Source organism: Drosophila kikkawai, chromosome 2L (genome assembly GCF_030179895.1).
Source record: "Drosophila kikkawai strain 14028-0561.14 chromosome 2L, DkikHiC1v2, whole genome shotgun sequence".
NCBI classification, from domain to species: Eukaryota; Metazoa; Arthropoda; class Insecta; order Diptera; family Drosophilidae; genus Drosophila; species Drosophila kikkawai.
The window spans coordinates 21,456,674-21,483,895 of NC_091728.1; the positions used below are offsets into that span (position 1 = coordinate 21,456,674).

The window sequence follows — 27,222 nt, forward strand, 5'->3', positions numbered from 1 at the left end:
AGGTATCAGAGAACTTAGCCTAGAAAGAAGGGCAAAACATGTAAAGAGACTCCAAATCTTTCAAATTGTTATTTTAGAATAGTTTATAAATCATAAAATATGAACCGAACCCAAAAAAACCGAGGTACGATTCGCAAAACCACAATTGTACTGGCTCGACGCGTACTTCGCTTTAGCAAAGCTCGTCCTTTTGCATCCTCTAGGGATATATGAGCGGGAATTGGCATGGGAATCAGTCATGGGACCATTCGCCGGGGACTTATTGAATAAATTTTAGATTCGCGAAGTCCATGGAAAATGTCACTGCTTGGTTAAAGGCATATCAAGGCCAGATTGGAGTTCGCCAATAGCCACTTGAACTGCCACTATTCAAATGGCGTAATATCCTTTGGACAAATGACTCCAAACTGGTTTTATTTGGTGGAATAGGACAAGACAATATGTCCGTCGACCTCCAAATACATAGTACCCCCCAAACCACACGCTGAAGACAGTAAAACATGGTGGCCTAAAAATCATGGTATGGGTATACTTTTCATACAACGTTTTAGGTCCCGTATATATGATCTGTCGGATCAAAGACCATTATGTTTATGTCCAAATATTAAAAACTGTCTTGCAGCCGTATCCTGAGGAAAATATGCCATTAATTTGGACATTTCCACAGTACAGTGACCCTAATCATACCATCAAGGTGGCCAAGGAGTGGGTTCTTAATGAAAAAGTGGATGCAATGCCATGGCCTGCACAGTCCCCGGATATAAATCCGATCGAAAACTTATGGGGGACATCAAGGGCTACGTATTAAAGAAGTTTCCGACTTCTAAGCCGCAGCTTTGGCAATTTGTGCAGGAGGAATGAGGCCATATTCCCCTCAAGCGTTTCTAAGACTTGGTGGACTCCTTGCCACCCAGGTATGAGGCTATGATAGCTATTTAACAAATTATTAGATCATAGTCAATTAGAATTTAAGAAGAAATAGGTTTCTTATACGATATTTTTAAATTTATGAAGAATTTTAGTTTTTCACTGCTATTTCAATGATCGGCATAATATAGACCTTTTTTGTTGATATTAGCTATATCTTCTAAAGGGTTTATGTTACCTAAATTAAATGATTGTGGTATTGTTAATAATTAAATATACTAAGCTTTTATGAAAAAAAAAATTATGAAAATAGTGTTTGTAACAGGATTTTCCGATCTTAAACGTGCAGGTCGTTGGGCACTGCTATTTCCGTGAACACAGCTGTATATTTTTAAGTCCAGTAAACTAAACATACATAGCTTAATTTTATAGCTACTGATAGTATTACTGTTGTTATAAATTCCTCTAAAATTTCAGATTTGCAGAATCTCAAGTTGTTTTTTAATTATATTAAAGTTTAAAAATGGAAACAGGTCCGATTTTGTAAAACAAGTCACTAATATTTAATCAATCTTCTTATTTTCTGTACTTCTAATTCCCCTTTAAACCTATGAAAATCCCCTTAATCTTTATCGCCGGTCGCCCTTGAGGCCGCCACGTCCTCCGCCTCCTCTTCCGCCGCGTGTGCCCTGCTTTCCGCCCGTCTGAGGCGTATTGGACGCAGAAGAAGCTGGTGCCGTTGTTGCTGGGCTCTGGGCAGTGGATGCACCAGATGCAGCGGCCGCCACAGGTGCTCCACTTCCCGCTGGCAGTCCAACTGGCACTGCTCCGCCGGCATTGGCCACCGCCTGCTGTTCCGGTCTTTTTGGTTCGCTCATGTTAAGGCCCTCGTTGAAAATCATGCAGAATTCGCCAATCTTGAAGACCTCGCCGTTCTTGCCGGAGTACAGAGTCAGGCAGTGTCTCCAAATGGAAGCATAGCCCTTTGTAAGTCTTATAATGTCGCCGGGTGCAATGAGCTTTCCCGGCTCGTCCCAAATGGAGACATTAATGCAGGCTGTGGGATCGCCGACTTTGAAATTTCGCACTTCCCGATTTTCCTTCGTAACGGTGGCCACGCCCACCTCCAGCACGATGAAGATGACATTGATGTTCTTCAGGCCCGGCTTGATGTCCTTAATGGCAATGCAGTCTACGTTGTACATGGTAAATTGTATTAAAAAGGGTTTTTTGTTGATGTTTTTTGAAAATGAAAGAAAATCTTATTAGCAGTGTGCCCGTTTGCCACGAATGTAAAAATTTACCAAATAAGCCTCGGGAACATATACAAAAATATACCATAAGCTGGAAGAGATTCAAGAGAAATTTATTTTAAAATTTAATTTATTGAATTCTTAGTTCTAAATTATTTATTAACTAATTTTAATTAAATTAATATTTAACTTCTTTTGGTATAAACATTAAATACTAAAGTCTTTCTTCCATCTCTCGTTAGTGTTGGTAAACGCTACGGCAATCGATATATCGCCTCCAACTCTGGTCACTCTAATCAAAACAATAAAAAAAACAAGGAGTTTTGTGTACGAAAATTGATAGGTTTTTGTTGCGCTTAAGAAATGGCCTTGGACTCCGGCAGCAGCAGCTCTGAATCGGGCTCCACCAGCAGCGGCTCCACCAGCTGCTCCGACACGGGCAGCAGCTCGGACACAGATTCCAGCAGTGCGACGCCGGAGGAGACGACGAAGCCATCCACAAATTCCACCTCCTCGAAATCCCAGCCACAGGCGCAGCAACAACAAGCGAGCACCGGAAATGCGGCGCGAAGAAAGGCACCTCCTCCAGAGGCTTCCACGGCGGAAGATAAGCCTAAAGCAAATACCAGCAGAAAAGCGCCCAATCCTCCTCCTAGCCACTTATCCAGCGATGACGATGACGATGAGGATGCACCGCCGGCCAAGAAGAACGCACGTTCTCTCGGAAGCTCCACGGTCACGGCGACAGCTGCGGCTTCTACGGTACGAAGGAAACCGCCCGCTGCCGTCAACAAAACCAGCAGCAATCTAGTAAACAAACCAAGCAATCCTCCTCAGCGTTCGGGAAATGGAAACGCCAACAACCGTTCCCGCGAGAACGGCGAGGGCAAGCGACCCTCGCTTTCCTCCTCCTCCAACAGCACGGATGACTCCATGAAAATCGTAAAGAACGGCCGGAAGATACCCGTTAAGATGGCCAGCACGGTGAGGCCGAAACAGATCCGAGGAAAACTGCCGCCGGCCAAGAAAAATGGTGGTGCCGGGGGAAATGGACCAGCGATTAGCAGTGACGGAAGCTCGGGCTCCGAGAGCGGCTCCAATTCTGGAGATGATTCCAGTTCGGTGAGCGATTCGGAGGGCAGTGATTCCAGCAATTCCTACAGCTCGCAGCCAGCAAAGGGAGGAGGTGCCAAGGGTAAATATTATGATTTCCCAAAATGAAGCAGATTTTATGTACTTTTATAATCAACAGGTAAAAGAGCAGGTGGACCCGCCAAAATACAAAACTCCGACAGCGAGGAGGAGCGTAAAGATAAGGCCAATCCAATGAGAAAACTCACCCGATCTCTTAGCATGAGGAGATCCAAGCAGCAGCCCAAACAGGAGACTGATTCCGAGTCCGATGGCGACCTTGACGATGACAAAGTACTAATCTCGAAGAGTCCTGCCAAAAAACCCATAGCTACAACCTCGAATTTGAATTCCAATGCCAGCAAAAGCAAGGTGAAGAAGGAGTCCATTGGGATAAGCAGTGGAGTGCTTAGCTCCATCAAGTCTCGACCCGTTTCGCCCATCACACAGACGGAGAAGAAGTGCCCCATCGAGGGCTGTGACTCATCCGGACACCTGAGTGGCAATTTGGATAGGCATTTCCTGCCCGAAGCCTGTCCCATCTATCACAATATGTCCGCCTCCGAGTGCAAGGAGCGGGCTAACGAGCGAAAGCTACGCAATGAGCAGCGATTAAAAATGCCCGTGAACATTGTGACGGCGCCAGGAAATCAGCAACCCAATCAAGTCAAGACTCTGACGCCCGAGCAGCGTGAATTTCTGGCCAAGATACGTGAATCAAGGGCCAACTTTAGGCCGGCCAATAACAATTTTATGGACTCAAAGGTGGGGAAACTCGAATTAAACCTAAAAACTTTCTAATTAATACATTTTCCTTAGGTTAAACTTGAAAAAGACTGCACGGACGAGGACCGTGAACCGAATCTATCCGGTCTGGTGCCCGACTACGACCTGCAATTGTTTCGTGAGGCTCAGGCCCAGGCCTCCGAAAGGATAGAAGACGAGCTCAAGGATTTGCCTGTGGGCAAGGGTATCAAGTGAGTGAATCTCTCGTAAATACACACAGGCTTTGAATATTAATTACACTCCCATCTTTCAGATACATCAGCATGGGCAAGTACAAGATGAAGGTGTGGTATCAATCCCCCTATCCGGATGATGCCGCCCGCCTGCCCAAGATGTATATCTGTGAGTTTTGCCTGCGCTACCAGAAATCGGAGACGGGCATCAAGCGGCATGCGGAGAAGTGCGTCTGGCGGCATCCGCCGGGGGATGAGATCTACCGGAAGGGTAAGCTGCAGGTATGGCAGGTGGATGGTAAGCGGTACAAGCAATATTGCCAGCATCTCTGCCTTCTGGCCAAGTTCTTTTTGGACCACAAGACCCTCTACTACGACGTGGAGCCGTTTCTGTTCTACATCATGACACTGGCCGATGTGGATGGATGCCATATTGTTGGTTATTTTAGCAAGGTAAGTGAGGGGAATGTTATTTAATTGGTTTAATATTCATATTTTCAGATATTGTAATTCTTATTTCTTGATTTATTACTACTTTCTCTTTGATGATAAATAAAAACGTAAATTTTTTAAATTAAATTTTTATTATCTTTTTATTTCAATTATTTTTGTACTAATATTTTTTGATTTTGATTATAAAGAGTATTAAAATATCCAATTTATTATTTTGCTTAATTTCTATATAAACTAATTAAGCTCAACAAATCTATTATAATTATTAATTTACTTTTCACATTGATCTGCAAGCCAAAACAATTTAATTTCTTAATTATTCCATATTAATAATAATAATCTATTAACAAATATCATTATTTTTAATATAATAATTAAAAATAATAATCTATTATTATTATTAAAATGGAATAATCTATTAACAAATATTATTGTTATTACTATTATTATTAATATTAATAATTGTTAATAGATTATTATTATTATTTAACAGTTATTTTAACAGACAGCTTTTTTAGATAATTTAAAAAACCCGTGCAATTGCAATGTCTTCCCCTGTAGTTTCCCAGTTATTAAACCCCTTTTCCTTAATGAAGTCATTTTAAAGTTATACTAATCCAAAAAGTTATTATTACTTTTCCTTATAAATTTCTTTAAAACTTTCTTAAATTAATAAAACAAACTCTGAAGCCTTTAAAACTTGTCAATTATAATTCTTCTAATTTCGGCTACTTACGCCCCCATCCTTAGTCCCAGAAAATTCGCGAAAAAGAAAATGTCTCATGGTTATTTCCCGGCATAAAATTGAATAATAACATTTTACAGTTTTATGATTCCTTTATGTCTGGGGAGAAGGAATATAGCATAGAAGCCAGAAACAAGAGTCGCAGCCACAACCCATGTACCGTACATATGTACGGTCTAACCAGAAGCTATATGCTTGCATTCAGATCCAGACAGTCGCCGCCCGACCTGCCTTGACCATGCCCACCAAAAACCAGATGATTTTTCCTCTTTTCTTTTTTCATTGTTTTTTTTTTTCTTTCAACGATTTTGGGTAAATAAGCAACCGAGACAGAGAGAAGCCGAAGCTCTCCTCTCCGGGCGAGAGAGTCGCATTTCCCCACGGTTTCTTGACCTCCCCCGGAATACACAGGGAATATACGGGTCCCGGATACACTGTCACGGCTTTCGGGATCCCCATTTCCCCAATACACCTTCCCCCGTTTTGCAGTTTTACTGCAGAATGCAGAAAGTTTGTTGGGCGCTGGCAGAGACTGGGTTTGTGTTACAAATTGCGCATGTCGTTGGCTGATTCTGATTCCGAGGCTGCTGCAGCAGCAGCAGCGGCGGCAGCATCAGCAGCAGCAGCAGCTCCTCCATCTCCTGGTCTCGGCTCTGTTGTTCCTCTTCCTGCTGCTCGGCTTTCGGCGTCTCCTTTGGTGGAGCCCCTCCAAAAAACTTGTGCGACTGCAGTAGCAGCAGCAGCATCCCAGTCAGTCAGTCAGAATTTGGGAGTTTCTACACATACTACACATACTACAGGTTCATACATATATATATTTACTACGTTCATGCTAGGACATTCATGATTTCATTCACTTGTTAATTTAGAGTCCTGATAATTTAATAATAAAAGTCTTTTAGCTAAAGACTAAAGATTCAAGTTGTTTGCTTCCTCAGAAATTTTAATAATTTTTTAAAAAGCGCCTAAATGTATGCAATAAAATATTCAAGGAAACAAATTCCTTTATAACATTTCGTAGCATACTTTTCAACAGCAATTTGATTGTATTTCTACTTTTGGTGGCATTCCTGAATAGCTTTAATTTTGATTACATTTTTCTATAAAATTTCTATAAATTTTGATATAATTTAAATAAGATTATATAAGATTTAAGTTCTTTACTTTCTCTGAAATTTTAATAAATTATAAAAACGCCTAAATGTATGCAAAATGAATATTCAAGGAACAAAATTCCCTTATACAATTTTGTAGCATAGTTTTCAACAGCAATTTAAAAAATTTAAATATACTGCAGTTTTTTATTAGAATTCCTGATTAGCTTAAATTTCCCTTTAATTTTGCTATAAAATTTCTTAAAATTTTAATAGCTCCCGAATCCCAAATCTAGTCCAAAAATTCACAAATTTTAAGATTTCCAAAACTGCGTATAAACTCCAGTAATAACCCCAGCCTCCGTTTTTCTGTGTGGCAGTGATAATTTTCGGCAATCCTTTGTACCGCAGTTAACCTCCAAATCTCCGACTCCAGAACCGGGTACCAGACAGCAGCCAGACATCGAGGACTGGAGTTAGGGAGCCAGATTGGCAGCCAGGGCACTCTGTTCCGACGTTCGGATGCTGTGGACGACACGATTGAGGTCGTGTACCTCTGGGCCGGGTCCGGGAATTGTTGCGACTGCGCCTGCTCCACAAAGAGCGATTGCCCGGGACAAGAAACCCCATATACGGGGGTAAAGAGAGAGCGGGATCGGGCAGTGCAGGGGGATCAGATTGGGGAACACAGGGACTCCGCTGCTATGTGGCTGGTGGCTGCGTTCCCAGACATCAAGGCAGACAAAGGAAAAACGAGCAGCAAAAAAAAAAGCCAGGCTTACTACAAAGGGAAAAATCAAAATGAAGAAAACCCGCAGTGTACATAAAAGTATTTCCGAATTTTTTAGCCATATTCCAGATTCGGAACAGAGGGTAAAGGACTGGATGGTTTTGTAAAATCTCTTGAGATTTAAGAAAAACCTTTTTTCTAAAATCCTTGGCATAAGTTTTTATAGTTTATTTATTTTCCTCTGATTAAATGGTTTCCAATGTTTTTTTTATGAAAATGTATGTACTTTTGTACTTTTTTAAAAACTAAACCTTTATATTTTAAAATCGAAATTAACTTAAAAACGGAACCTAAAAGAATGAAATTAAATGTTTACGATTCCAAGTTCCTTATATATTTTAAATGTATTATTTAGTATTTGGGTCTTTCATTATTTCAATTTATCCTTTATGGATAATTTGGATAAAAATTTAATCAAAACTGGAACAAATTGTAGTCTTCTTTTGGGCATATAAAATATAGACTTCAAATCACTTCTTCTCTTAGAAATAAATGTAATCAGTTTTCAACAAATGGTTTTTCCAAGTTTCCAAATTGCTTTATAAGATTTTCTATTATAACTTCTTAATTTCCCAAATTTCTTAGTTATTTTAGTGACTTTTGTTTTGTTAGTCTCAGAAAAGTATTCTTTATGTCCTGACAATGACCATGAGATGCAGACAAGGGCCTGGGATGGTCATACGAGTCAGTTCGTCTGCCATGTTCATATATATATCCCGATCCCCCATCCTGTGCCCACTGTGTAGCTTCAACTCCAACTCCAACTTTAGCTATATGCGTATGTTTATATATTTACGCACAGTCCTCTCCGCCATTGTGGCCATCCCTGTCGCTCGACTGTGCATCCTTCTCTTTCGAACTGTCTCTGGTCTCTGGTGCTGGTGCTGCTCCCTGTCTCTATCGATTCATTTCATTTAGCTGGTCATTGAACTGCCGAAAAAAGCCAAAAGCGACAGATGAATGTTGCCATCATCTCTCCACTTCCACTTCCGAAAGCCACCGGTTTTCCCCACTTCCTTTGTCTGGGGAAAATGTCTGTCTGTCTGATCCCCCAGCTCCCTGATTTTCCTCTTACCCCCAGCCACATTGTTACCTCATACTTCACCGTCTGCCATTGTTCTGAAGAATTTTATTTTTATTAATTTAATTTCAGTTAAATGTAAGCCTTAACCTTTAGTTACTTTTGTTTGGATTAGTGGTATTTTTAAGTGAAAAATGGATTATTATCTAATCTAATAACTTTAAATATTGGTTTCTTGTCTTTTGCAGCATATTCCCTTTTTGCAAGAGAAGAATTCGTTCTACAACGTTTCGTGTATCTTGACTTTGCCGCCATATCAGAGGAAAGGCTATGGGAGATTACTCATCGATTTCAGTAAGTTTAATAATAAAACTTTAATTTCTATTTCAGAGAAAAATATTTCATACATCTAATGTAATTCAAACAAGCTTTTATATTGTATTATCATATCATCTTCTTTGTCATGGGTGCTACTGAACATTGTAAATCATTTATAATTTAATGTATTTTATGTAAACATGTAATATGCAATTTTCCATAAAAAAGTCATCTCTTTTCTTCAAAAAATCTATCATATTTGCCTGGAATTGATTAAGTAATACCAATATTTTCATGGGATCCCAAAATCATTAAAATAATTAAAAAATAATTAAATACTACTTGAAATATTTAAAACTAAATTGGGAATTTTAAGAGCCCTTTTTGCACTGTACTAATGTCAAAAGGCTAGAGAAGTCAGAACCCTGTCTCAATTTTTCTGCTTTCCTGGACTATTTTTGGCTTTTAGAATGAATCAATTAAACTTATACAATTCCACAAATTTTATTGTACAATCTACAAGTACACCTGATACTTAAATCAATCTTTCCTGTCCTGTCGTCTCAATTTCTGAGGTTTTTTATTGCAATTATTTAAGTAGAATGCCAGACTAAACCCTAAATTGTGTTATATTGGATGAAGAGTTTGGGATTCCAATAAAATTGCACTTAAATGGGGCCTGTTAGTAATAGTATATTGGCCCCTTTTAAATAATTAGCCACTAAAGATTTCTGGCTTTTATTGATTCTTACTTTTCCCGGCTTCTTATTTCCCATCTTCTTCTCCTGACTCATTGGTGTGCATGCATGTGTGTGGTGTCCAGGTGTGTGTGGAATATAATCATCATTGCATGAGAAAAACCAAACATGAAAGAGACTTTTGGCTCAGCTTTCCAATTGCAGTTTTTCCCCGTATCTCCCTGCTCCTCCTCGTCTTCTTCTTCTTTGCCTTCTTCTTCAGGTGCAGAACATGCAATTTCTGCATCAATTAAACGTAGACACACACACACATCGATGCAGGTGCATAAGTAATTTTTAGCTGCTGCAATGAAAATTGTTTAAAATTAATCCAGGCCCACACGAGACAAGACAATAAAAAACAGTCACTCTCACATAAGCAAGTTTCCCCAAAAAAAAAATGGCTAAGAAACAAATTATGAAAAAAAGAAGGAATTACCCTGCAGACAAAGAGAGAGAGAGGGAGTGGGTGGGTAAGAGGGGCAGAGAGACAAAGAGAGCGGCACTTGAGTCTTGAGTCATACATTCGGTCGCTTGAATGGCGTCAACGCCGGCAGCGGCGCCGGCAGTGGCGGCGGTTTCTATGTAAAGTCAATACATGCAGCGCCAAAGGGGGGCACTTGGGAGGTGCTGAACGAATGAACGAACGAAAGAGCGAGCGAAACGACATTGACCTTACACAGCCACACACACAGAACCAAGTGCCGGCCGGCAAAAAGAGTGATGGTCAAAGTTAGACAAAGAGAGAGGGTCTCCAAAATTGAGAGAGAGCGAACGGGGTGCACAGAAAATAATTGGTTAATTGAATCAATTATTTGTTTTATTCAAAAATCAAGGTTATTTTGATGTGTAAGGAATATTTATTTAACCCATTTAAATGCATGGCTATTGTAAAAACACTGTTATTATTTAATAGAGTAATTTGCAAACAGTTCGTCCTTTTTTACAGAAGATCTATACAAATTTAAGATTAATATCCACGTGTAATGTTGTAATTTATGGTACAAATTCTTCAACCTGACTTTCAGAAAAGATCAGCCCTACCACAAGCTACTTTTAGTAATTCTTTGTATTTATCATTGTTTAGTCGCTCATTTTGTAAATGAGCTTTTGCTGTGTGTAACACAACGAGCCAGTGTGCAAATCATTTTCGTCATCATTAACTGGAATTGGTTATTTTGCACATGGCAGGTGGAAGGAACACTTTCCAGACAAACGACCAGGGGTTAACTCAGCCTACTACTCCCCCCCCCCAAAAACCAGCCAAACCTAACCTCAAACCCTTTCCTATAGGAGAGAGCGGGATGGCTAAAGCATTTACCTCCAGGTGTAATAAATGCAGCACGCAAAATGCAAATGAATGGCGAAAATTTAAAGGGACAAACAAGGGTGGCCAGGCCACCCCACCACATTAATTAATGCAACTTTCTAAAAACCCACAAACAAACAAAATTTACCCAAACGTTGCCAAAAATATTCCAAACGTGCCGCTTAAAGTTTCTGCTTTTATCTTTTGGGACTCCCGCATTCGGGGAAAATACTAGCAAAAAAGTATACAGTAGTTATTGTGCAACGAGAACTTAATAGTCGTTTTTGTAATATTTTTTCAAAACAATTTTAAGCAAGCCTTTAAAATATTGTGTTCGATGCAAATAAAAAAACAATATTTAGTAAAAATATAACAAATTTTATTCATAAACACAGAACTTCATTTAGTACTATGTTAGTTTTTATATTTTCATACATCTAGGATAGGAAATGCTTTAATTAATCGATTTTACTAATATCCTCTTAAAAACGACCATTAAATGTTCAATTTATGGAAGTTAGACTGTAGGTAAAATTCACCAGACACAACAACAGCTGAAGAGCAACAAAAACAACAACTGTTGGCGGCAGACAACAAAGGTCAGGACAGGTCACAATGAAAGGGCGTCGTCCTCTTTGGCGAGTACAAAAGAGCGAGTTACGGTTACTCTCTTCGCTATTTGTCGCTCAGGCTCTCTCGCTACTCATTACTCAGTGCTTTCCGCACTCTTGTAGTTGCAAAAATACAAAATAAAAACACATGCATAGAAATAACAATTAGAGCCTTGCTAATTTGAGTTAAAGTTGTAATCGCCGTTCTCTTTTCCGCATTCGGCGTAGATTTTCATTCTTTAACTCATTACTGTTCGTTCGCAGCGCCTAGGGCTATGCAACAACAATGTTGCTGCGTCAGCGGCGAATGTGCGAGTGCAAGTGTGTGAGCGAGACTGCGAATGCGAATGTGCGAATCAAAATGGATCGATAAAGTCGTCTCGACGTTTCCACTCACACCCGCTCTTGTAGCGTCTCGCCGCTCGTGGATTTATCGCGGTGAAAAGGGATAAAGTGGAGAGGAAAAGGAACGAGACGCGGCGAAGTGCGGCACAAAGAAATCAAAGTGCCACCCGAAAACGCCCTCTTGCGGCCAGAAGTCGCTGCATCCCCTTTCGAATGCATTAAACAGTGCACAGTGGGGCGAAAGTTGTCTAGCTTGAAAATTAGTTGTAATTAGTTGGGTAGTAAGGTAATTCAATGTCAGCAAAATTCACGAATCAGATTGTTTATATGGATCAGAAAAATCCAATTGTCTGAATATTTATAATTTAATTTAAGAAGAGTTTTTTTAAATCAATGCCAAACTTTTCTTTAACGTATTTTTGCCCACTGTGCACAGCCTTGCAAAAGGAAAGCGCTGCGTTTTGCCTGTGGAAGCTTTTGCCGTCGTCTCTTCTGTGCTTGTGTGCGTTCAACCCTGCACTCGTCCAGCCAGTCAGCAGAATTCTTCCCACTTCGCTAATTCTCGCCTCTCTTCTCCACTCCCGTTCTCTGACAAAGCCTCCTCAGCTGTGTCTGGCATTGAGTGTGTCCTGCTCTTTGCCGGCTCTCCTCTGTTCCTGTCTCGTTTCTCCACAGCTGCTTCCATGGACGGAACAATGGGGTTATTTATCTTTATTGAGATTAAATATTTTATATTATAATGTCGATTTTAAAAAATATTTAAGAAACATATGTACATATGTATGTACATACATATTTTATATTAGGTTTTTTTTTCTGATTTGCAGCATCTTCTTAATAGCCTTTATACGACTATGTTGTCTTCTGGCCTTAGTCCCTCTCTCTTCTGCGGTTTCTCCGCTGCTGCTTCTTCTGCGTCTAAAGGTTTTTTCCGAGCCTGCCTCAGTGGATTTCGTGTTGTGTCCTCGTACTCTCTCGTCCTCGCCAATTTACTTAGCTTGCAATATTGTCGTTGTTGTTGTTTCGGCTCCTTTGCCCACTTCCCTTTCTGCTTTCTGGGTTGCTGTTGTTGTTATCTAGAGACGGGAATTGTTGCTGCCAGACGACTCTAGAATCCAGAATATCAGTTTTTTGGGGTGGGTCCTTCTGGGGTGACACTGGCGTTGGGTTGAATGTACGCCAGAACGTTGTTTAAATGTGGACGCCCCGATCCCCTTGAATACTTTGTGGAATCCTGTCTAGACACAACACGCACACACTTAAAGCCTCGCAGTCACACAAACTCACACACATTCACACAGGCGAATCAGAGGGCGGGCCCAAAGTTGGTCACCATAAATAATACGCCGGAACTCGAAGAACTCCGAACTCACCTCCATCCGTAGCATACATCTCGGAGTCTAATTTTTAACTCGTATCCTTTTTGCGCCTTACTACTTGCAGGCTACTTGCTGACCCGGGTGGAGGGTAAAATCGGTTCGCCAGAGAAACCATTATCCGATCTAGGGCTGATATCGTACCGGTCTTACTGGAAGGATGTTCTGTTGGATTACCTGTGCAATAGGTCGGGCAACACGCTTTGCATCAAGGATGTGTCGCAGGTAAGCTTATACATTCCGATTAAAAACCATTAGTAGTTTCAAATTTAAAATACCACTTTTATTTTGGCTACATTTTATCATCCAACTAATTATTTAATTTAACCGTAGGAAATGGCCATCTATTCGTATGATATTGTAAGCACACTGCAGGCTCTGGGCATGATGAAGTACTGGAAGGGCAAACATATAGTTCTCAAAAAGCAGGCAAGTCCTTAACATAGGCTTAGAAAGGACATCCCAACTAATTCATATATGCTTCTAGGACGTCCTCGATGAGTACGAGGAGAGAGTAAAAAGGAGAGGAACCTTCCCCAAGATCGATGACTCCTGCCTGAGATGGCAGCCCTTTATCCCCGTTCAACCGAGTGCATCTCCATAACAACGTGGTTGGAAGCATGCTAGAGCATGCTTTGCGGACGCCGATGATGATGTCGAATCCTTGGCCCCGAATTCCTGACTTTAGAGATTTTATTTTATTTTTTTGTAGTCTTCTTCCTTTAATCTTAGTGAAACTTGGTGTCTTTCTGTATTTTTATGTGCTGATTACGGAGATCAGCGCAAAAGGTAGAGAATGCCTTAAAACGGACCAAAATCATCGGATGTATGCCGGATTGTACAATAGCCTATGCAAATATGTATTTATTTTAAAGCATTATACACCGATAGACCTTGTTTCACTTGTTTTTTAGCTACACTTTAGTTATTACCTTTATTCATATTTTTTTTTACTATGTGTTTATAGATTGTAAGATATAAAGTACATGTATGTGTCTGTGTCTGTGCTTGTTGGTAGTCTTAATTATAATAATAGTAACGTAGGTCAATAGTAAAATTCTAAAAAAAAATTGTAAAAATTATAAGAAAAATATACATACTCGGTTTACGATCAAAAAGCCCTGTCTTGACATTGTGATTATGATTATAATGGAGATGCTCTCGTCATCTGGAAGATGAATCATGGAGAATCCGAAATACCAATAGACGAGGAGGTGAGTAAAGGAGATCTATGTGTGTGTGTGTGTGTGTGTGTACGGCAGCAGTGCAAAAAGTGCACACACAAGCGCACGAAGGAGTGGAGACGCAGACAGAGAGACGAGCGCATTGACATTGTCGCTTAGCCACGAAGAGAGAGAGTCAGGTAGACGGTCGTCAAGGGGGAAGGTAAGGTGGTAGTGGGCACACCAGACAGGATGTTCCAGGGCGGGGGCAGTGGGGGCTCACCGAAAAGCATACATATGCACCGAGGACAGAGCTCCCGAGCAAGAGTGCCAGCGCAGCAGAGAGCAACGACTGCCGAATTGCACGCAAAGAGAGAGAGAGAGCATAGTGGTAAATAACTAAATAAAATGAGTTTAAAATTCCATTAACTACCTATTCCTAAAGAGCTATATCTATTCTTTCTAATGCCTAGCTCTTTATTTTATTTCTTTTAACTAAAAATTTGTTTAGAAGGACCGAGTTCTTTGAACTACCTTCGTTTTTTACCTTTATTAATAAAAGTTTTCGTTTTAATAACAAAGCGGATAAGAATATAAATAATTTTAATTTTAATAATAATAAGCAGCTACACATTTCACAATATGTAATCTTGGTTTAATTAAATTTATATAATTTAATAAATATGTTTGTAGTTTCAAATACAATATTTAATCGACAATCGAAGGGGCGTTGTGTCGAAATTAACGGTTTATTTGTAATCAGATCCCACTGTACCAGCTTTTTGTTGCAGTCTGTCTGACGGTGGTGTAGGTTAATAACAAAGGAACTCGAATGAGCCCTGGGAAGTGGTATATACAGTGTGGATTGCATAAAATAAGAAAATAAGAAGGTTTAATTAATTTAATATTCATTTTTAAATCGCATACATGTCGTTTTTCTTTCCATAGATTTATATCAAAAGTCTGACGACCCAAAAACCCCCAAACAGTACAAAAAAGAAAGTTAGATAACCCAGAGGTATAGTGCCTGTGAATTTACTTCTAATCTTAAGATATGTATGTAACTCAAAAATAAATAATTGCAGCAGGGTTTACGACTTATCGCTTTTAGAAAAATATACAATACATACATAGATAGAAATTATTTAATTTCGTCCACCGCCGTGAAACCCCACTGTACCAACATATACATTTGCCGTCTGTGTGAGTGCATGTGCATGTAGGAGAGGAAGAGGAAGCAGGAAGCAGCAGCAGACGCCAACGTTGGCAGCGACAGCAGCAAAGCTGCGGCGCCGGGACGACGACGTCGCTCTCTTTTGCCCGTGTGTGTTGCCATTTCTTTCGCACAGCGGCGCCGCGAAAGGGGTCGCCGCAAGGGGGGTCTCTGCCGCTGCCGACGTCTGCGAATAAAATTCGCGCATTTGGGCTCTTGATTCGCCGGAGACTGAAAGCGTTGAGCATTTGATCGGCAACAGCCGGCGTTCGCGGTTCTCTTTTCGTCTTCGTTCTCCTCTCACATTGCCTTTGCCACTTTTCGGTTTATCTCTGTGGGCAGGAAAATCGGCCGGGCCATATAAAATAAAAGGCCAGACAGTTTCTGGGCTTTGGCACAGTCGTTCATTCCGCACCAAATGGGAGACAACAACGTGGAGAGGAGAGCGAAGAGCAAAGAGCAGTGGGCAATAAGCAACAAGCAACAGAAAATATTCACGAAATACGCGTGTTGTGTCCGAGTGCGTGTGTTGGTGCGTGTGTGAAGCGAAACTAAAGAAAAATGCAACGGAAGTTGTCACCGCAAAATTCAACGAGAAACACTCGCAAATAAAAAGTTGAAAACGGAACTGCAAACATATTGTGAAATTGCGAGAGACTCCAGCAAAAAAGAGAGGAGGCGAAGGCGACAATCAACGTGGTTTCTGGAGCTTCTGGGTTTTTCTACCAAAAGGAATTAAAACGAACACAAAAGAAACGACGAAAGAAGAGCGGTTTATTTTTAGCATTTTGATATCACAAGGCAGTTTTTTTCGCTACACTACGAGAAAAAAGAGAGCCGCAGAAAAATGACGCAAATGTTTGCCCATGTGTGTGTCGGCGACCACATGATTCTACATATTTCCACATAACCCACACAAAGACACAATTTGGGGAACTTTTTGTCGCTCAAATATTAATTTTAGATAGACTTTTTTTTAACCCAGACAAAGCTCACACACAGACACGCTCTTCTTCATTTGCCAAATGGCCAAGTCGTCTGTGTGTGTGCGAGTGATCAAATTTTTCGCAGGGGCTTCAAATTTTTTCGCTCAGGGTTAAGGACAAGAACAACTAAAACAGCGGCTTGGCTAGAAAAAAATCATGTGCAGCGAGAAGAGAAGGAGAGAAGTGGAGCCCAACACCCACACATAGACACTAGCAGACATCAGACATGCAGTTTTTGAGGTTAGGAATGCCCCACCCAAGCAATGGCCGCTCATTTATATACTGCAAATATACATATGGATTTATATATACACTGGGGTTGTATATATGCGGCTGTCGCGCAGAAATTCGCAATTATTCACAGTCCAAAGCTGTTAGCGATCGCAGGTTTATGAGGCGTTGTAAAAAAAATGGAAGAGGAAAAGAAAACCGAAAAGGCAGTTAAAAAAAATACTTTTGCAAAATTTTAATACGCTCACACAGACGGAAAGAGAATTCGCAAATGTGTTGAAGGCACGTGTGTGTCTCAGCGGTGTTTGTGCGATTTTTGCCAGTGTATGTGTGGTGATCACGCACGTATGTAGCTTCGGTTAGTAACAGAGAGCGGGAGAGTAGATAGCCAGAGAGAGCTTAAAACGCCGGTTCTTTTTTTTTCGCCTCGCTCTTGCCGTCTGTATGCTCATTTTTTGTCGTCTTTCGTTTTGCCTCCTCCTCTTAGCTTTCATTTCTTCTGCTTGTTTCTTTACAGCGTTTCAAATATAGAATATCAAGGGTCTGCCAGACGAATCGCAAAAAAAGGAAAGGAAAGAATTTGCTGAATGAAAAATGTAATAATTTGCCGCCCGGTGACGTCATGTCCTATGTGGTCATTAGCACTCAAGAGTATCGGACGTTTTATGTGTTCTCTTCTCTCATATGACTAATTTTGGCATTGTTTTTTTTTGCCGTTACCAGAATTCCAGCGGAAATAAGCTAGGAAAAAGTAAAATCGAATTTGTTTATAAACCATAAATCAAGAAGGTATCCAAATTTACACTGAAATGGTTTCTTTTTGAATAACGACATCTTATTTGTGTTTTTACAGTGAACTTAAAACCCGATTAATGGAATCAGATTATTATTTTTTAATATTTAAAACTATAAGAAACATTAGGTTTTCTTTGTTGTTGGTTATTTTTGTTAACAAAACGTGATACTTTTTACTTTTCATTAATTTAGTTATTATTTGAAAATATTTAAATTTTCTTAAAAAGAACTATTTTAGTTAGACTTTTTTAAACTTCTATAATTGATACATTTATGTCGTTAAAATTAATTTTTAATTTAAAATTCCTTCTGGCAACACTGCGTGCTCATATGACTAATTTTGGCATTGTTATTGCATAAAATCCGATGTGGCGTCGCATGAAGTCATCGAGCACAACTACCAGAGCCCGCGGAGATCGTTAACCTTAAAGCTGGAACACACAACACAAGGCACAAGGTCGTTGTTTCCCCTCACCATCTCGCCAGGAGGAGGACGGGGAGGGTGAGGCGGCTGGGCAGCGAGGCGCGGTGAGGCGTCGTCGCCATTTGCTGCAGTTTTGTTGCCAGGCGGCTGAACATCTGTCTCTGAAGAAGCCTGAAAACCTGCCGACTGGGCTTGGCTTCATACATCTACATCTTAAACTTGGCCTCCAACTCCAGCTTGGCTTATGCGGGACGGGATGTGTTCCTTCCCAGCTGAAAAAGTCTCTTACCTTGCGCGCTAATCAGTGACCGGGGCTGGTTTTTATATACAGTCAGGTACCTGAAGTAGCGCGCGTGGTGCCAGACATATATCATCGCCAACAACTCATACCTCGTGAATCGCGAATTTCGAATCCTCGAAAAGAATCCCACATGTATCTCCCATGTCTATTGTACTTCATCAGGTGCTCTGGTGTGGCTCGTAACCCGGCACATGTTGAAGTACACTCAATATGAGGTGATTTCCAAATTAAATAATAAGGGTGAAAAGTGCTATTTATATTTACATAATTTAAATAGTTTTTATATATAGTAATCTATTCCATTTTCGAGTGTTCAAAAGTGATGATATTATCAATAAACTTGTATTTTACCTTAATAATATTTAATATAAATTGTTTTATTTGTTTTAGGGGATTATAAAGATGGATGCCTTCAAATGTAAACTTAAATTAAACATATATTTGTCAAATGAGCATTGTAGCCAACATAGTTTAAGCCTCAAAAATACATACATTCAAGCTTTTTTCATGATTTTTCATAAATAATTTATTTTGTTTTGCAATAGATATTTAAAGAGGTTTAAAGTTGTTAATTTTTAAAGCATTTGCTATTGTACATTGATTTTAATTTATATTTAAAACTGTTTTGGAAATAAAACAAATCTCATCTTAAAATGAAAAATTATAACTTTATTAAACGTTTTGTGTACTCCACATTAAAGCCCTGATCAGGTTTTAAAACTAGTTATAGGGGCTTATTTATATATATTTATGCAATAGTTACAAAATAAGAACCACTGTCGCTTTGTTTTAGATATCATTTAACATTGAAATCTTCGAATTAAGTCCCATGCTGTTTAATAACAATAGAGGGCTTTTAATATAATATTTAATTCATAAATAATGTATATTTATAGTTTGAAAAGAAAAACTTTTTTGCCAGTGTCGATTATTTATACAATAAAACTATCGATAAGCTATCGTTACCTGTTATCACTAAAGAGTGTGACCAAATCAAAACCCTGTCTGTCATCAAGTTGCTAAATTTTCTTTATACAAAAAGTATTTCAAGACTACCTATTTTTATTTAAATTTAATTCAGTTTTTGAAAATTGTGAATTGTCAATTTTGCCATCCAGAAAATCTCTCGTTTTTAACATTTGTAAGCCGACTTGGTATTCTTTTAAGTATCTTCCTCCCCGCGAATACTGTGCCATTTTTTGGCGTTCCCAGTGCGTTCACACTGACCTCCTAAAGGTTATCGGCATAACAATTTTTTGTAAATTCTCGATTTTGCCGTCTTTCGACTCGTTTTTATTTGTCCAAATTTTAACTGCCGCGCACACCCACGCCCATTGCCACCTGCTGGACTAGGATCAGGATCATCAACACCGCGGCGAGTCACGAGAAAGGATAACAAAAATGCTGCGCTCCCTTGCAACAACACGAAACGAAATTGGGGCCCTTCGCTCGGTGCTCCTGCGATCGAATAATAACGCCACCTATATCCGCCGATCCGCCGGAAATTTGGGAGTGCGCGCCCTCAGCAGCCAGCTGATCAATGGCCGGAATCTCCAGAATATTAGGTAAAATCCCACGCAAAACAAATTACTTTGCGCTGCTGCGTTTCGTTGAGGTTAGAAATGGTTGTGTAATATTGCAAAATGCGTACGCGCTGCACTGCTGCAAGATTCGGTGGCGGTGGCGCAGGGGGCGGATGATTGACAGAGCCGTGTCCCAAGTATTTAGCATCAATCAGACATATATGTATATGTATGTATATGTATATATGTATGTTTGCATGTATAGTGCGTGTTCCGCCGCTGATTTGTTTTATGGCCAAGGTCGAATACACGCTTCCATATATCGCATGATGCGTGATAGTGCCTTCAGCTGATTTCTGTTTCTGTTTCGGTCTCGCCTGATAAGCTGGAAAGTTTTCGTCTTTACGCGAATTACCAAATTGGTCATTTGTTTACATCGTGTGCGTGTGAGTGATTGAACACAGAATAAGTGCAGGTGTTTGTGGGTAAACAACAACAAACGATCAGCTGACGATGGCGGCCATAAATTAACCCAAAAGATATTGTTTAAAACCATTTGGGGTCAAGAAGAGCAAAGGGTTTTTTAATTTAAAAATTAACGATATATTAGCATTAATATATTAACTATTAACTGACTTGAGATCTTGTATAGATTAATATTACTTTTTTTTTAATAATTAAATTTAAAATTTATCTAAAACTCTCTCCATCTTCTATTAACAGGTCCAAATTAGTCAACAGTCAGCCCCAAACCTTGACCGGATGGAGCTGCAACTTCGCCCGTGCCTATGCCAGCCTGCCCGATCACATGAGGGTGCCGCTGCCCGCCCTCTCGCCCACCATGGAGCGCGGCTCAATTGTCAGCTGGGAGAAGAAGGAGGGAGACAAACTCAACGAAGGTGGGTAGGCCAACAAACCCCACACACAACCCAAATTCGAAAACAAATCTAACACAAATTTAAAATTTTAGGTGATCTTTTGTGCGAAATTGAGACGGACAAGGCAACCATGGGCTTCGAAACGCCCGAGGAGGGTTATCTGGCTAAGATTCTTATTCAGGGCGGCACCAAGGATGTGCCCGTCGGTCAGCTGCTGTGTATTATTGTGCCGGATCAGGAGAGCGTAGCCGCTTTTAAGGATTTCAAGGATGATGGCCCAGCGCCAGCTGCACCTGCCTCTGCTCCAGCTCCAGCGGCAGCTCCGGCGGCAGCCGCACCAGCGCCACCACCACCACCAGCTCCGGTTGCCGCTGCGCCTCCAGCACCAGCTGCTGCTCCAGCTGCAGCAGGTACGCAGGGCCGCGTATATGCCAGTCCGATGGCCAAGCGACTAGCCGAGGCACAACAGCTGCGACTACAAGGTTGTTCAATCCTAACTAATGCCAAGATTCCTTGCATTTCATTCCATTATATTTCCCTCCCCCTGCATTTCGATGTGCGTACTATTGGCTTGACTAAAAAAGTGCATCACCATCCATTTCCATTTTCCCCCCTTGCATTTATAGCCCTTCCCCACCACCTTGTCCAATTGTTCTGTTACTAATACGCGGCTTTTGTGTGCGCAGGCAAGGGCAGTGGAGTCCATGGCTCAATTAAATCTGGTGATCTTGCAGGCCAGCAAGCGGCGGCCAAGCCAACAGCCGCTGCACCCGCTGCGGCTGCAAGGGCAGCCGGTGCCCGTTTCCAGGATATTCCGGTGACCAATATGCGATCGGTGATTGCCAAGCGTCTGTTGGAGTCCAAGACCCAGCTGCCTCACTACTATGTCACTGTGCAATGTCAAGTGGATAAGGTAAGTGATGGATGCATGATTTCTAATGAATCCCTAAACAAATATATAATAAATATAAATCTTTTCCCTACAGCTCCTCAAGTTCCGTGCTGAGGTGAACAAGAAGCACGAGAAGGAGGGCGCCCGCGTCTCCGTCAACGACTTCATCATTAAGGCTGTGGCCATTGCCAGTCTGAAGGTGCCCGAGGCGAACTCTGCCTGGATGAACACCGTTATTCGTCAATACGACGATGTCGATGTTTCGGTGGCTGTATCCACGGACAAGGGTCTGATTACGCCAATTGTTTTCAATGCGGATCGCAAGGGTGTCCTGGAGATATCCAAGGATGTCAAGTCGCTGGCGGCCAAGGCGCGCGATAACAAGCTGCAGCCCCACGAATTCCAGGGTGGCACCATCTCGGTGTCCAACCTGGGCATGTTCGGTAAGGAAATTGTAGTTATTTGATGTATATAAAACAGATTGTAATTATTTTTATATTTTTATAGGTGTAACTCAGTTTGCTGCCGTCATCAATCCCCCGCAATCGTGCATCCTGGCCATTGGCACCACAACGAAACAGTTGGTTGCGGATCCTGACAGCCTGAAGGGGTAAGTTTTCTATAATATCGTATTTAAAATTTAGCATTTTCACGAAAAATTAGAAGTTTAATATTTTAAAAATATATATTTTAAAAAAATCGATAAAAATAAATTTTTATACACTAAAAAATAATATTTAAATTCCAAAATAGTTTAATACTTTAACTTTAACTTTAATATTTATAATATTTAAAAACCTTATGAGAGGCTTTATAAATAAAATTAAGAGTTTATAAGAATTTTAAAATTAATAATATATTAAAAAATCCATACAAATTAAATTTTTTTTACTAAAAAATATTACTTATTATTTATTTATTTATTAAAATAATTTATTACTTAAACTTAAACGTTATACATATTTTTTTGTGATATTTAATTTTAAAAATCAAATTTTCATTATTAATAAAAATAAAATATCTGTTTTTTTTCCAGTTTCAAGGAGGTTAATGTTCTGACTGTCACCCTGAGTGCCGATCATCGTGTGGTGGACGGAGCTGTGGCTGCCAGGTGGCTGCAACACTTCCGCAACTACATGGAGGACCCTGCCAATATGATATTGTAAAGCAACCCCCCACCCGGCACGAACCTTCACATTTAGAGAGAGACTCCAACGAAAAAAGAAATAGAAACAAAAGGAAATCACAATTTAACGGCTTTCTCAAAGCGAGTCGGACATAAAAATTTTGGATGTGTGCGGATTCTAATCGGTGTTATCCTATATATATATTCGTTATATATGTAAAATTTTAAACATTGGCACTCATCCCCATGTAGGCACTTACATATATACATATACTTGTAGAAATTAAATTGTGTAATATTTGATGTAGTTAATGAATGATATTCGAATGAACTCACACTCAAAGAGCTGTAAATTTCCGATTGATATGCTGCTACATCAACCGATATGCATCCAGATAATATTATAGTGTATGCTTTGTTCGCATCTGTTGATCATGATCGATTACGAAAAAATGGAAATAAGTAGATGAAAGTCCAAAGACGCGTTTGAATAAACCTAAAAAAACACTCACATGAAACTAGCCAATTCATAAAAAAATACAATTAGTGTTTTTATTATTTTAATGTTTTAAGGTGGGGAAATATTTATGATTGAACATAAAGTTCATTTTCATTATATTTCCAAAAGACGTTTGTATTTTAGAAGTTTTTGATTGGTATTCTTGGATTAAATTAAATAGTTTTACCTAAAGAATGTTTCTTTCTGAAAGTGGTTGAAAGAAAATAGATGATTTCATTCCAAAAAGGAAGTTAAGTAAACACACGAAGGTGTTTTTGGAACAACTTTATAGGAATTTTAAGTTATTTTTAAGATTCTTTTTGAACAGAACAGAACCGATTGATTATAGTGCTTAAGCTGATTGTAAATGGTTATGTCAACAGTGTTGACTCAACACCAATCAGCAGTCTTAGATTTATAGATATTTCTAAACAAACCTAAAGTCTGTCACCAGTACTAATTTGTTGACTTATTACTTTCGTCAAGTTGCTACTAAAAACAGTTGGGGATTCTAATCCAAAGGCTAAATAATGTGATTAAGTAGCTAATTGACTTTAAGCCCAGTTTTAAAAGCACTTAAATTATTTAAAATTCCTCCTAAAATATTGAGGATATACATTTTATTTTTCAAAATATTAAAAACTAAAAATTTTTTCTTTGGTTTATCAAATTATGAAACTAGTTTATTGCCAAAATGTTACAAACTAAGCAAACACAAGTTGCAAGTATTTACAAGCATAAAGTTAAGCTAATGTCAGTTGGGATGTGGAATGGTCTAGGCTTTTACCACTGGGCAGGACCCAGTTGGCTCCACTCGGCCACATAGTCGGCCTGCTTCTCCAAAGCGCCGATCCATTCGGTGCCGCCATAATCGATGGCGGGCAGGGTGCCCTTGTAGTTGGCGGGCAGGACAGAGGGATCCAGGAACTTGTGCAGAGACTTCATATCGCTACCATGGAAGTGCATCTGTTTATGGAATAAAACGATTTCCATTTAAAAATATATTTTAAAAAATGTCTTAAGTATGTTGGTACTCACCCTCTTGTTGAGCTTCTCCTTGACGAAGGGCTTGAAGAGCGACCAGACCATGTTGAAGATGAATGGCTGCTTGACAAAGTGCACCTCCTTCATGCGCAGCGGCATGGCCTCCTGGATAAAGGTGAGCAGGCGCTTGGAGAAGCTCGGCGACAAAGCCTTAACCTGCTTCATGGCCAGACCATCAAAGTCCATAACGCAGACGACACCACGGATCTGGGTTTCCTCCTCGCGCTGGGCAGCAATGTGAACCATGTACAGCATGCGGAACATGTCATCGCTGCTGATCTCGCTGGGATCCCAGAGTTTGCCGCAGTTAACGATGAGGACACGGCGACCCTTCTGATCGCAATTCTTCAGGACATTGATAACGCTGCCCTTGACGAATTTCTCCTTGACCTGCTCCACCAAAAGTCCACGGACAAGAGCGGCATACTCCTTGCGGAAGGCGGCAGTGGTTTTCATCTGAAAATAATTAATTTTTTAAAATTATTAAGGTATTTTAAATAGTAAAGTAAATTATATTATAACTTCTTTAATCATAAAATTGCAGAACTCTCATATAAAAACTCTCGCCACAGGTGACTTATACATATTCCTTGCGGAAGTTTTCATCTTTCGGCAGGTGCAAACATTATTAGATTACAATCCATAAACGATAAGGTAAGTTGACCATTGACCACATCCATAAAATATAACCATATAAGTTATGCGGCTTCCTATGATGATAAATACAAAATGGCGAACGAATTCGTTCGATTAGTGGCCTGATTCAGTTCTGCCATCCGACAGAGAATAGTACACATTGTATATGCATAGAGCGGAATCCGATCGGATCGGATCGAAACAGGGCTTATCGGGGGCTTCTCTCTGCCTGGTCAGCGAGTTCAGAAGCAAAAGTTATCAGCAGTCGGTCCTGAGTTGTTGCTTTTCTTTTTAGAATGTCTCATAGAGAGCTAGCTGATCGTATGTTCTTTTTTTTTCGTTTATAATATCCCATATATCATTTTACCGAGACTAGGAATGAGGTGGCTATATATTCGATGAGGCATTATAAACCTAAGATTATGATTTTATTACATAAAAAAAATGGAAGGTCAAACGTGGGGAAAATCAGACTCATATAATATTTATCTTGAAGTATAAGGTTTCTATAAGATATATAAATTAGTTTGTTTTATATATGTAACTTAACAAAAATTTGTATTTCTTTGTATATTCTTCTGTAGAATTTTTCGTAATTTTTAAAATTTTTTAAAATATTTATTTACTATTTCTTTTACTATTTCTTCCCTTCCCTTGACTCCTATTTTTCTTCTGCACTTGTTTGAACTTAGGTTATAGACCCCATTTCAATACTGCTCAAATGCCTTATGTTTGTGGGCTGATAACAGAAATCGAGACGTTTTAAACATATAAGAATCTCGTTGATAAGCTTAAGTCATTGGATCTTGTTTCTAAGGCGATCGTTCAATATGTACATAATGAATGCTTGACAGCATTTCGATTAGGGTACGAGATGAACCCTTGTGGAACGTAAGTTAATCAAAAGATTTGATTGTGTAGTGAACTGAATGAATATTTCGATTAAAACTGAACCATAACTAAAAATTTGACCAAGAAATAGTCATAAAAATGGGATTGGGTTTTAATAGGCTTTTGATTAATTAGTGAATATGAATTTTGAATATAAAACTAATTACTTCTGTTTACAACTCAATTATTATAAATATTTTTAGATGTATGGAAACCACTATATCTGTATCACTTTTTTATATAAATTATTTTCTAGTTTGTATAAATTCCCAAAATCATTCTAAAATAAATCAATAATTTCTCTCTCTCTCTATTTTTAAAATTAATGCCTTTAAAAAAGAGTTTTTGGAACTATTTTTCATGCTAAAAAAATGTTTAAGCCATTAGAATATATAAAGAAATTCATATAATATGTTTTAGCTACAAAATGTATGATTGGTAATATTTAAAAAATTTAATATTCATTGTTGAACAATATTAATTTGATATCCCTATTTTATTTTTATTTTCTTTCTATGTAATCTATTCTATTCTATTTATTCTTTTTATTTATTTTCTTTTCTAGGATTTCTAAATATTAAAAACAAATATTACTACTTGAAGACAGCATGTCATATATTTGCAATAAAAAAGCTATATTTCAAACCAGAACAGTTTTATTTTCTTAAAGGGGTCATATTCACTATATTTTATTCCTTCTTTTTTTTTTAGTGTAAAAATCCTAATGCTCTGTCATTAACTAATAAATTGTAAACTTTATTTTTCCAGACTCTCTAAATATTTAAACTTCTGTAAATACGCACCTTTTCCAAGGCTCCCTCCGGATAAAAGTGGCAGGCACGCAGGAAGACTGTGAGGAAGGCATCATCATCCTTATAGTTCAGCTCGGGCGTGGCCTTGAGGAGCTCCCTCAGCTTTGTGATGGCCTCCGCCTTGACCTCCTCCGTCTCCCTCAGCTCCACTCGGGCAATTTCCAGAGTGTCAGGCTTCAGATAGCCCAGACGCAGGTTGAAGGCCTCCTCGCTGATATCGACGGTTGCCATTTTGCTGTTTGTGTTTATAAATCAGGGCCTGCGTGTTTTCAAATGGCGAGAAATGCGTTTTGTGTTAGTTTGTTTTTCCTGATTGACCACACTGATTGCTATCCGAAAATTGCAAGGCACTTTTTGGAGTTGATTCGTTTGGGAGATCAATCTTCCATGATTAGGGCTTAAGGGTGAGGTTAGCACTCGGTACTATTTGTTTTCTTAATTTACCTACGGCGAAGTCTAAAACGATATTCACTGTCTCGAAGGTTTTCTGTGCTTCCTCGCGACTCGTGCGATTCGAGTCAACTGAATTTCGGTTTGCATTTGGAAACCCTTGTGAGTTAACTTCTATATTATATATCGACAGCGGCTGAGGCGTCGTCGGCGATAAAAGCAGCGGCGCTGGCAGAGGCGATCGCAGCCGTCTTGACTTGACTTCCACTTCCATTTCCATTCCTCCTTATCTCTTAGACTAATGGCGCTGAGCTTCACAGCACACACACACACACACACAGGGCAGAGCAACTAAAAACAAAAATAAAAACAAATAAAAAACCAAAAAATACTCGTCAAAAAAAAGGTC

At 39.5% G+C, this 27,222-nt stretch overlaps 4 protein-coding genes across 6 annotated transcripts; 2 read left to right on the top strand and 2 right to left on the bottom strand.

Moving 5' to 3' along the window:
- Nucleotides 1–1,382: 1,382 nt before the first annotated feature.
- LOC108072834 (SOSS complex subunit B homolog) lies at nucleotides 1,383–2,158 on the bottom strand. The gene has a single exon (XM_017164125.3). The coding sequence runs from the start codon at nucleotides 2,070–2,072 to the stop codon at nucleotides 1,497–1,499; it is 576 nt and encodes a 191-aa protein (XP_017019614.1). The 5' UTR covers nucleotides 2,073–2,158; the 3' UTR covers nucleotides 1,383–1,496.
- A 256-nt stretch (nucleotides 2,159–2,414) lies between these two features.
- On the top strand, nucleotides 2,415–14,127 carry chm (lysine acetyltransferase chameau). Its single transcript, XM_017164175.3, has 8 exons — nucleotides 2,415–3,315; nucleotides 3,373–4,016; nucleotides 4,071–4,228; nucleotides 4,291–4,663; nucleotides 8,562–8,667; nucleotides 13,077–13,234; nucleotides 13,343–13,438; nucleotides 13,497–14,127. Exons 1-8 carry the CDS (start codon nucleotides 2,484–2,486, stop codon nucleotides 13,611–13,613), a joined length of 2,484 nt encoding a protein of 827 aa, XP_017019664.1. The 5' UTR covers nucleotides 2,415–2,483; the 3' UTR covers nucleotides 13,614–14,127.
- Nucleotides 14,128–19,185: 5,058 nt separating this feature from the next.
- muc (dihydrolipoamide S-acetyltransferase muc) lies at nucleotides 19,186–23,059 on the top strand. Of its 2 annotated transcripts, none has more exons than XM_070287260.1 (7): nucleotides 19,186–19,687; nucleotides 20,369–20,544; nucleotides 20,616–20,933; nucleotides 21,210–21,436; nucleotides 21,510–21,858; nucleotides 21,923–22,025; nucleotides 22,452–23,059. In XM_070287260.1, the coding sequence occupies exons 1-7, from the start codon at nucleotides 19,524–19,526 to the stop codon at nucleotides 22,579–22,581; spliced, it is 1,467 nt and encodes a 488-aa protein (XP_070143361.1). In that variant the 5' UTR covers nucleotides 19,186–19,523; the 3' UTR covers nucleotides 22,582–23,059. The 2 variants fall into 2 exon arrangements, with proteins under 2 accessions (XP_070143361.1, XP_017019662.1); XM_017164173.3 differs by having other exon boundaries at nucleotides 19,188–19,687; nucleotides 20,616–21,005.
- Nucleotides 23,060–23,645: 586 nt separating this feature from the next.
- Nucleotides 23,646–26,979, bottom strand: LOC108072861 (retinaldehyde-binding protein 1). Of its 2 annotated transcripts, none has more exons than XM_017164177.3 (4): nucleotides 26,868–26,979; nucleotides 26,415–26,682; nucleotides 24,079–24,540; nucleotides 23,646–24,006 (listed from the first exon to the last, which is right to left on the bottom strand). In XM_017164177.3, the coding sequence occupies exons 2-4, from the start codon at nucleotides 26,652–26,654 to the stop codon at nucleotides 23,824–23,826; spliced, it is 885 nt and encodes a 294-aa protein (XP_017019666.1). In that variant the 5' UTR covers nucleotides 26,655–26,682; nucleotides 26,868–26,979; the 3' UTR covers nucleotides 23,646–23,823. The 2 variants fall into 2 exon arrangements, with proteins under 2 accessions (XP_017019666.1, XP_017019667.1); XM_017164178.3 differs by having other exon boundaries at nucleotides 26,872–26,942.
- Between the last annotated feature and the right edge of the window lie 243 nt (nucleotides 26,980–27,222).

Excerpts from the sequence above, each read along its gene's own strand:
- LOC108072834 (XM_017164125.3), bottom strand. The coding sequence starts at position 2,072 with ATGTACAACGTAGACTGCATTGCCATTAAGGACATCAAGCCGGGCCTG.
- chm (XM_017164175.3), top strand. The coding sequence starts at position 2,484 with ATGGCCTTGGACTCCGGCAGCAGCAGCTCTGAATCGGGCTCCACCAGC. Across the intron at positions 4,017-4,070 it reads ACAATTTTATGGACTCAAAG|GTTAAACTTGAAAAAGACTG; the intron begins GTGGGGAAACTC and ends CATTTTCCTTAG. Across the intron at positions 8,668-13,076 it reads GAGATTACTCATCGATTTCA|GCTACTTGCTGACCCGGGTG; the intron begins GTAAGTTTAATA and ends TACTACTTGCAG.
- muc (XM_017164173.3), top strand. The coding sequence starts at position 19,524 with ATGCTGCGCTCCCTTGCAACAACACGAAACGAAATTGGGGCCCTTCGC. Across the intron at positions 21,859-21,922 it reads GTCCAACCTGGGCATGTTCG|GTGTAACTCAGTTTGCTGCC; the intron begins GTAAGGAAATTG and ends ATATTTTTATAG. Across the intron at positions 22,026-22,451 it reads GATCCTGACAGCCTGAAGGG|TTTCAAGGAGGTTAATGTTC; the intron begins GTAAGTTTTCTA and ends TTTTTTTTCCAG.
- LOC108072861 (XM_017164177.3), bottom strand. The coding sequence starts at position 26,654 with ATGGCAACCGTCGATATCAGCGAGGAGGCCTTCAACCTGCGTCTGGGC. Across the intron at positions 24,541-26,414 it reads CGGAGGGAGCCTTGGAAAAG|ATGAAAACCACTGCCGCCTT; the intron begins GTGCGTATTTAC and ends AATTATTTTCAG. Across the intron at positions 24,007-24,078 it reads AGGAGAAGCTCAACAAGAGG|ATGCACTTCCATGGTAGCGA; the intron begins GTGAGTACCAAC and ends TTCCATAAACAG.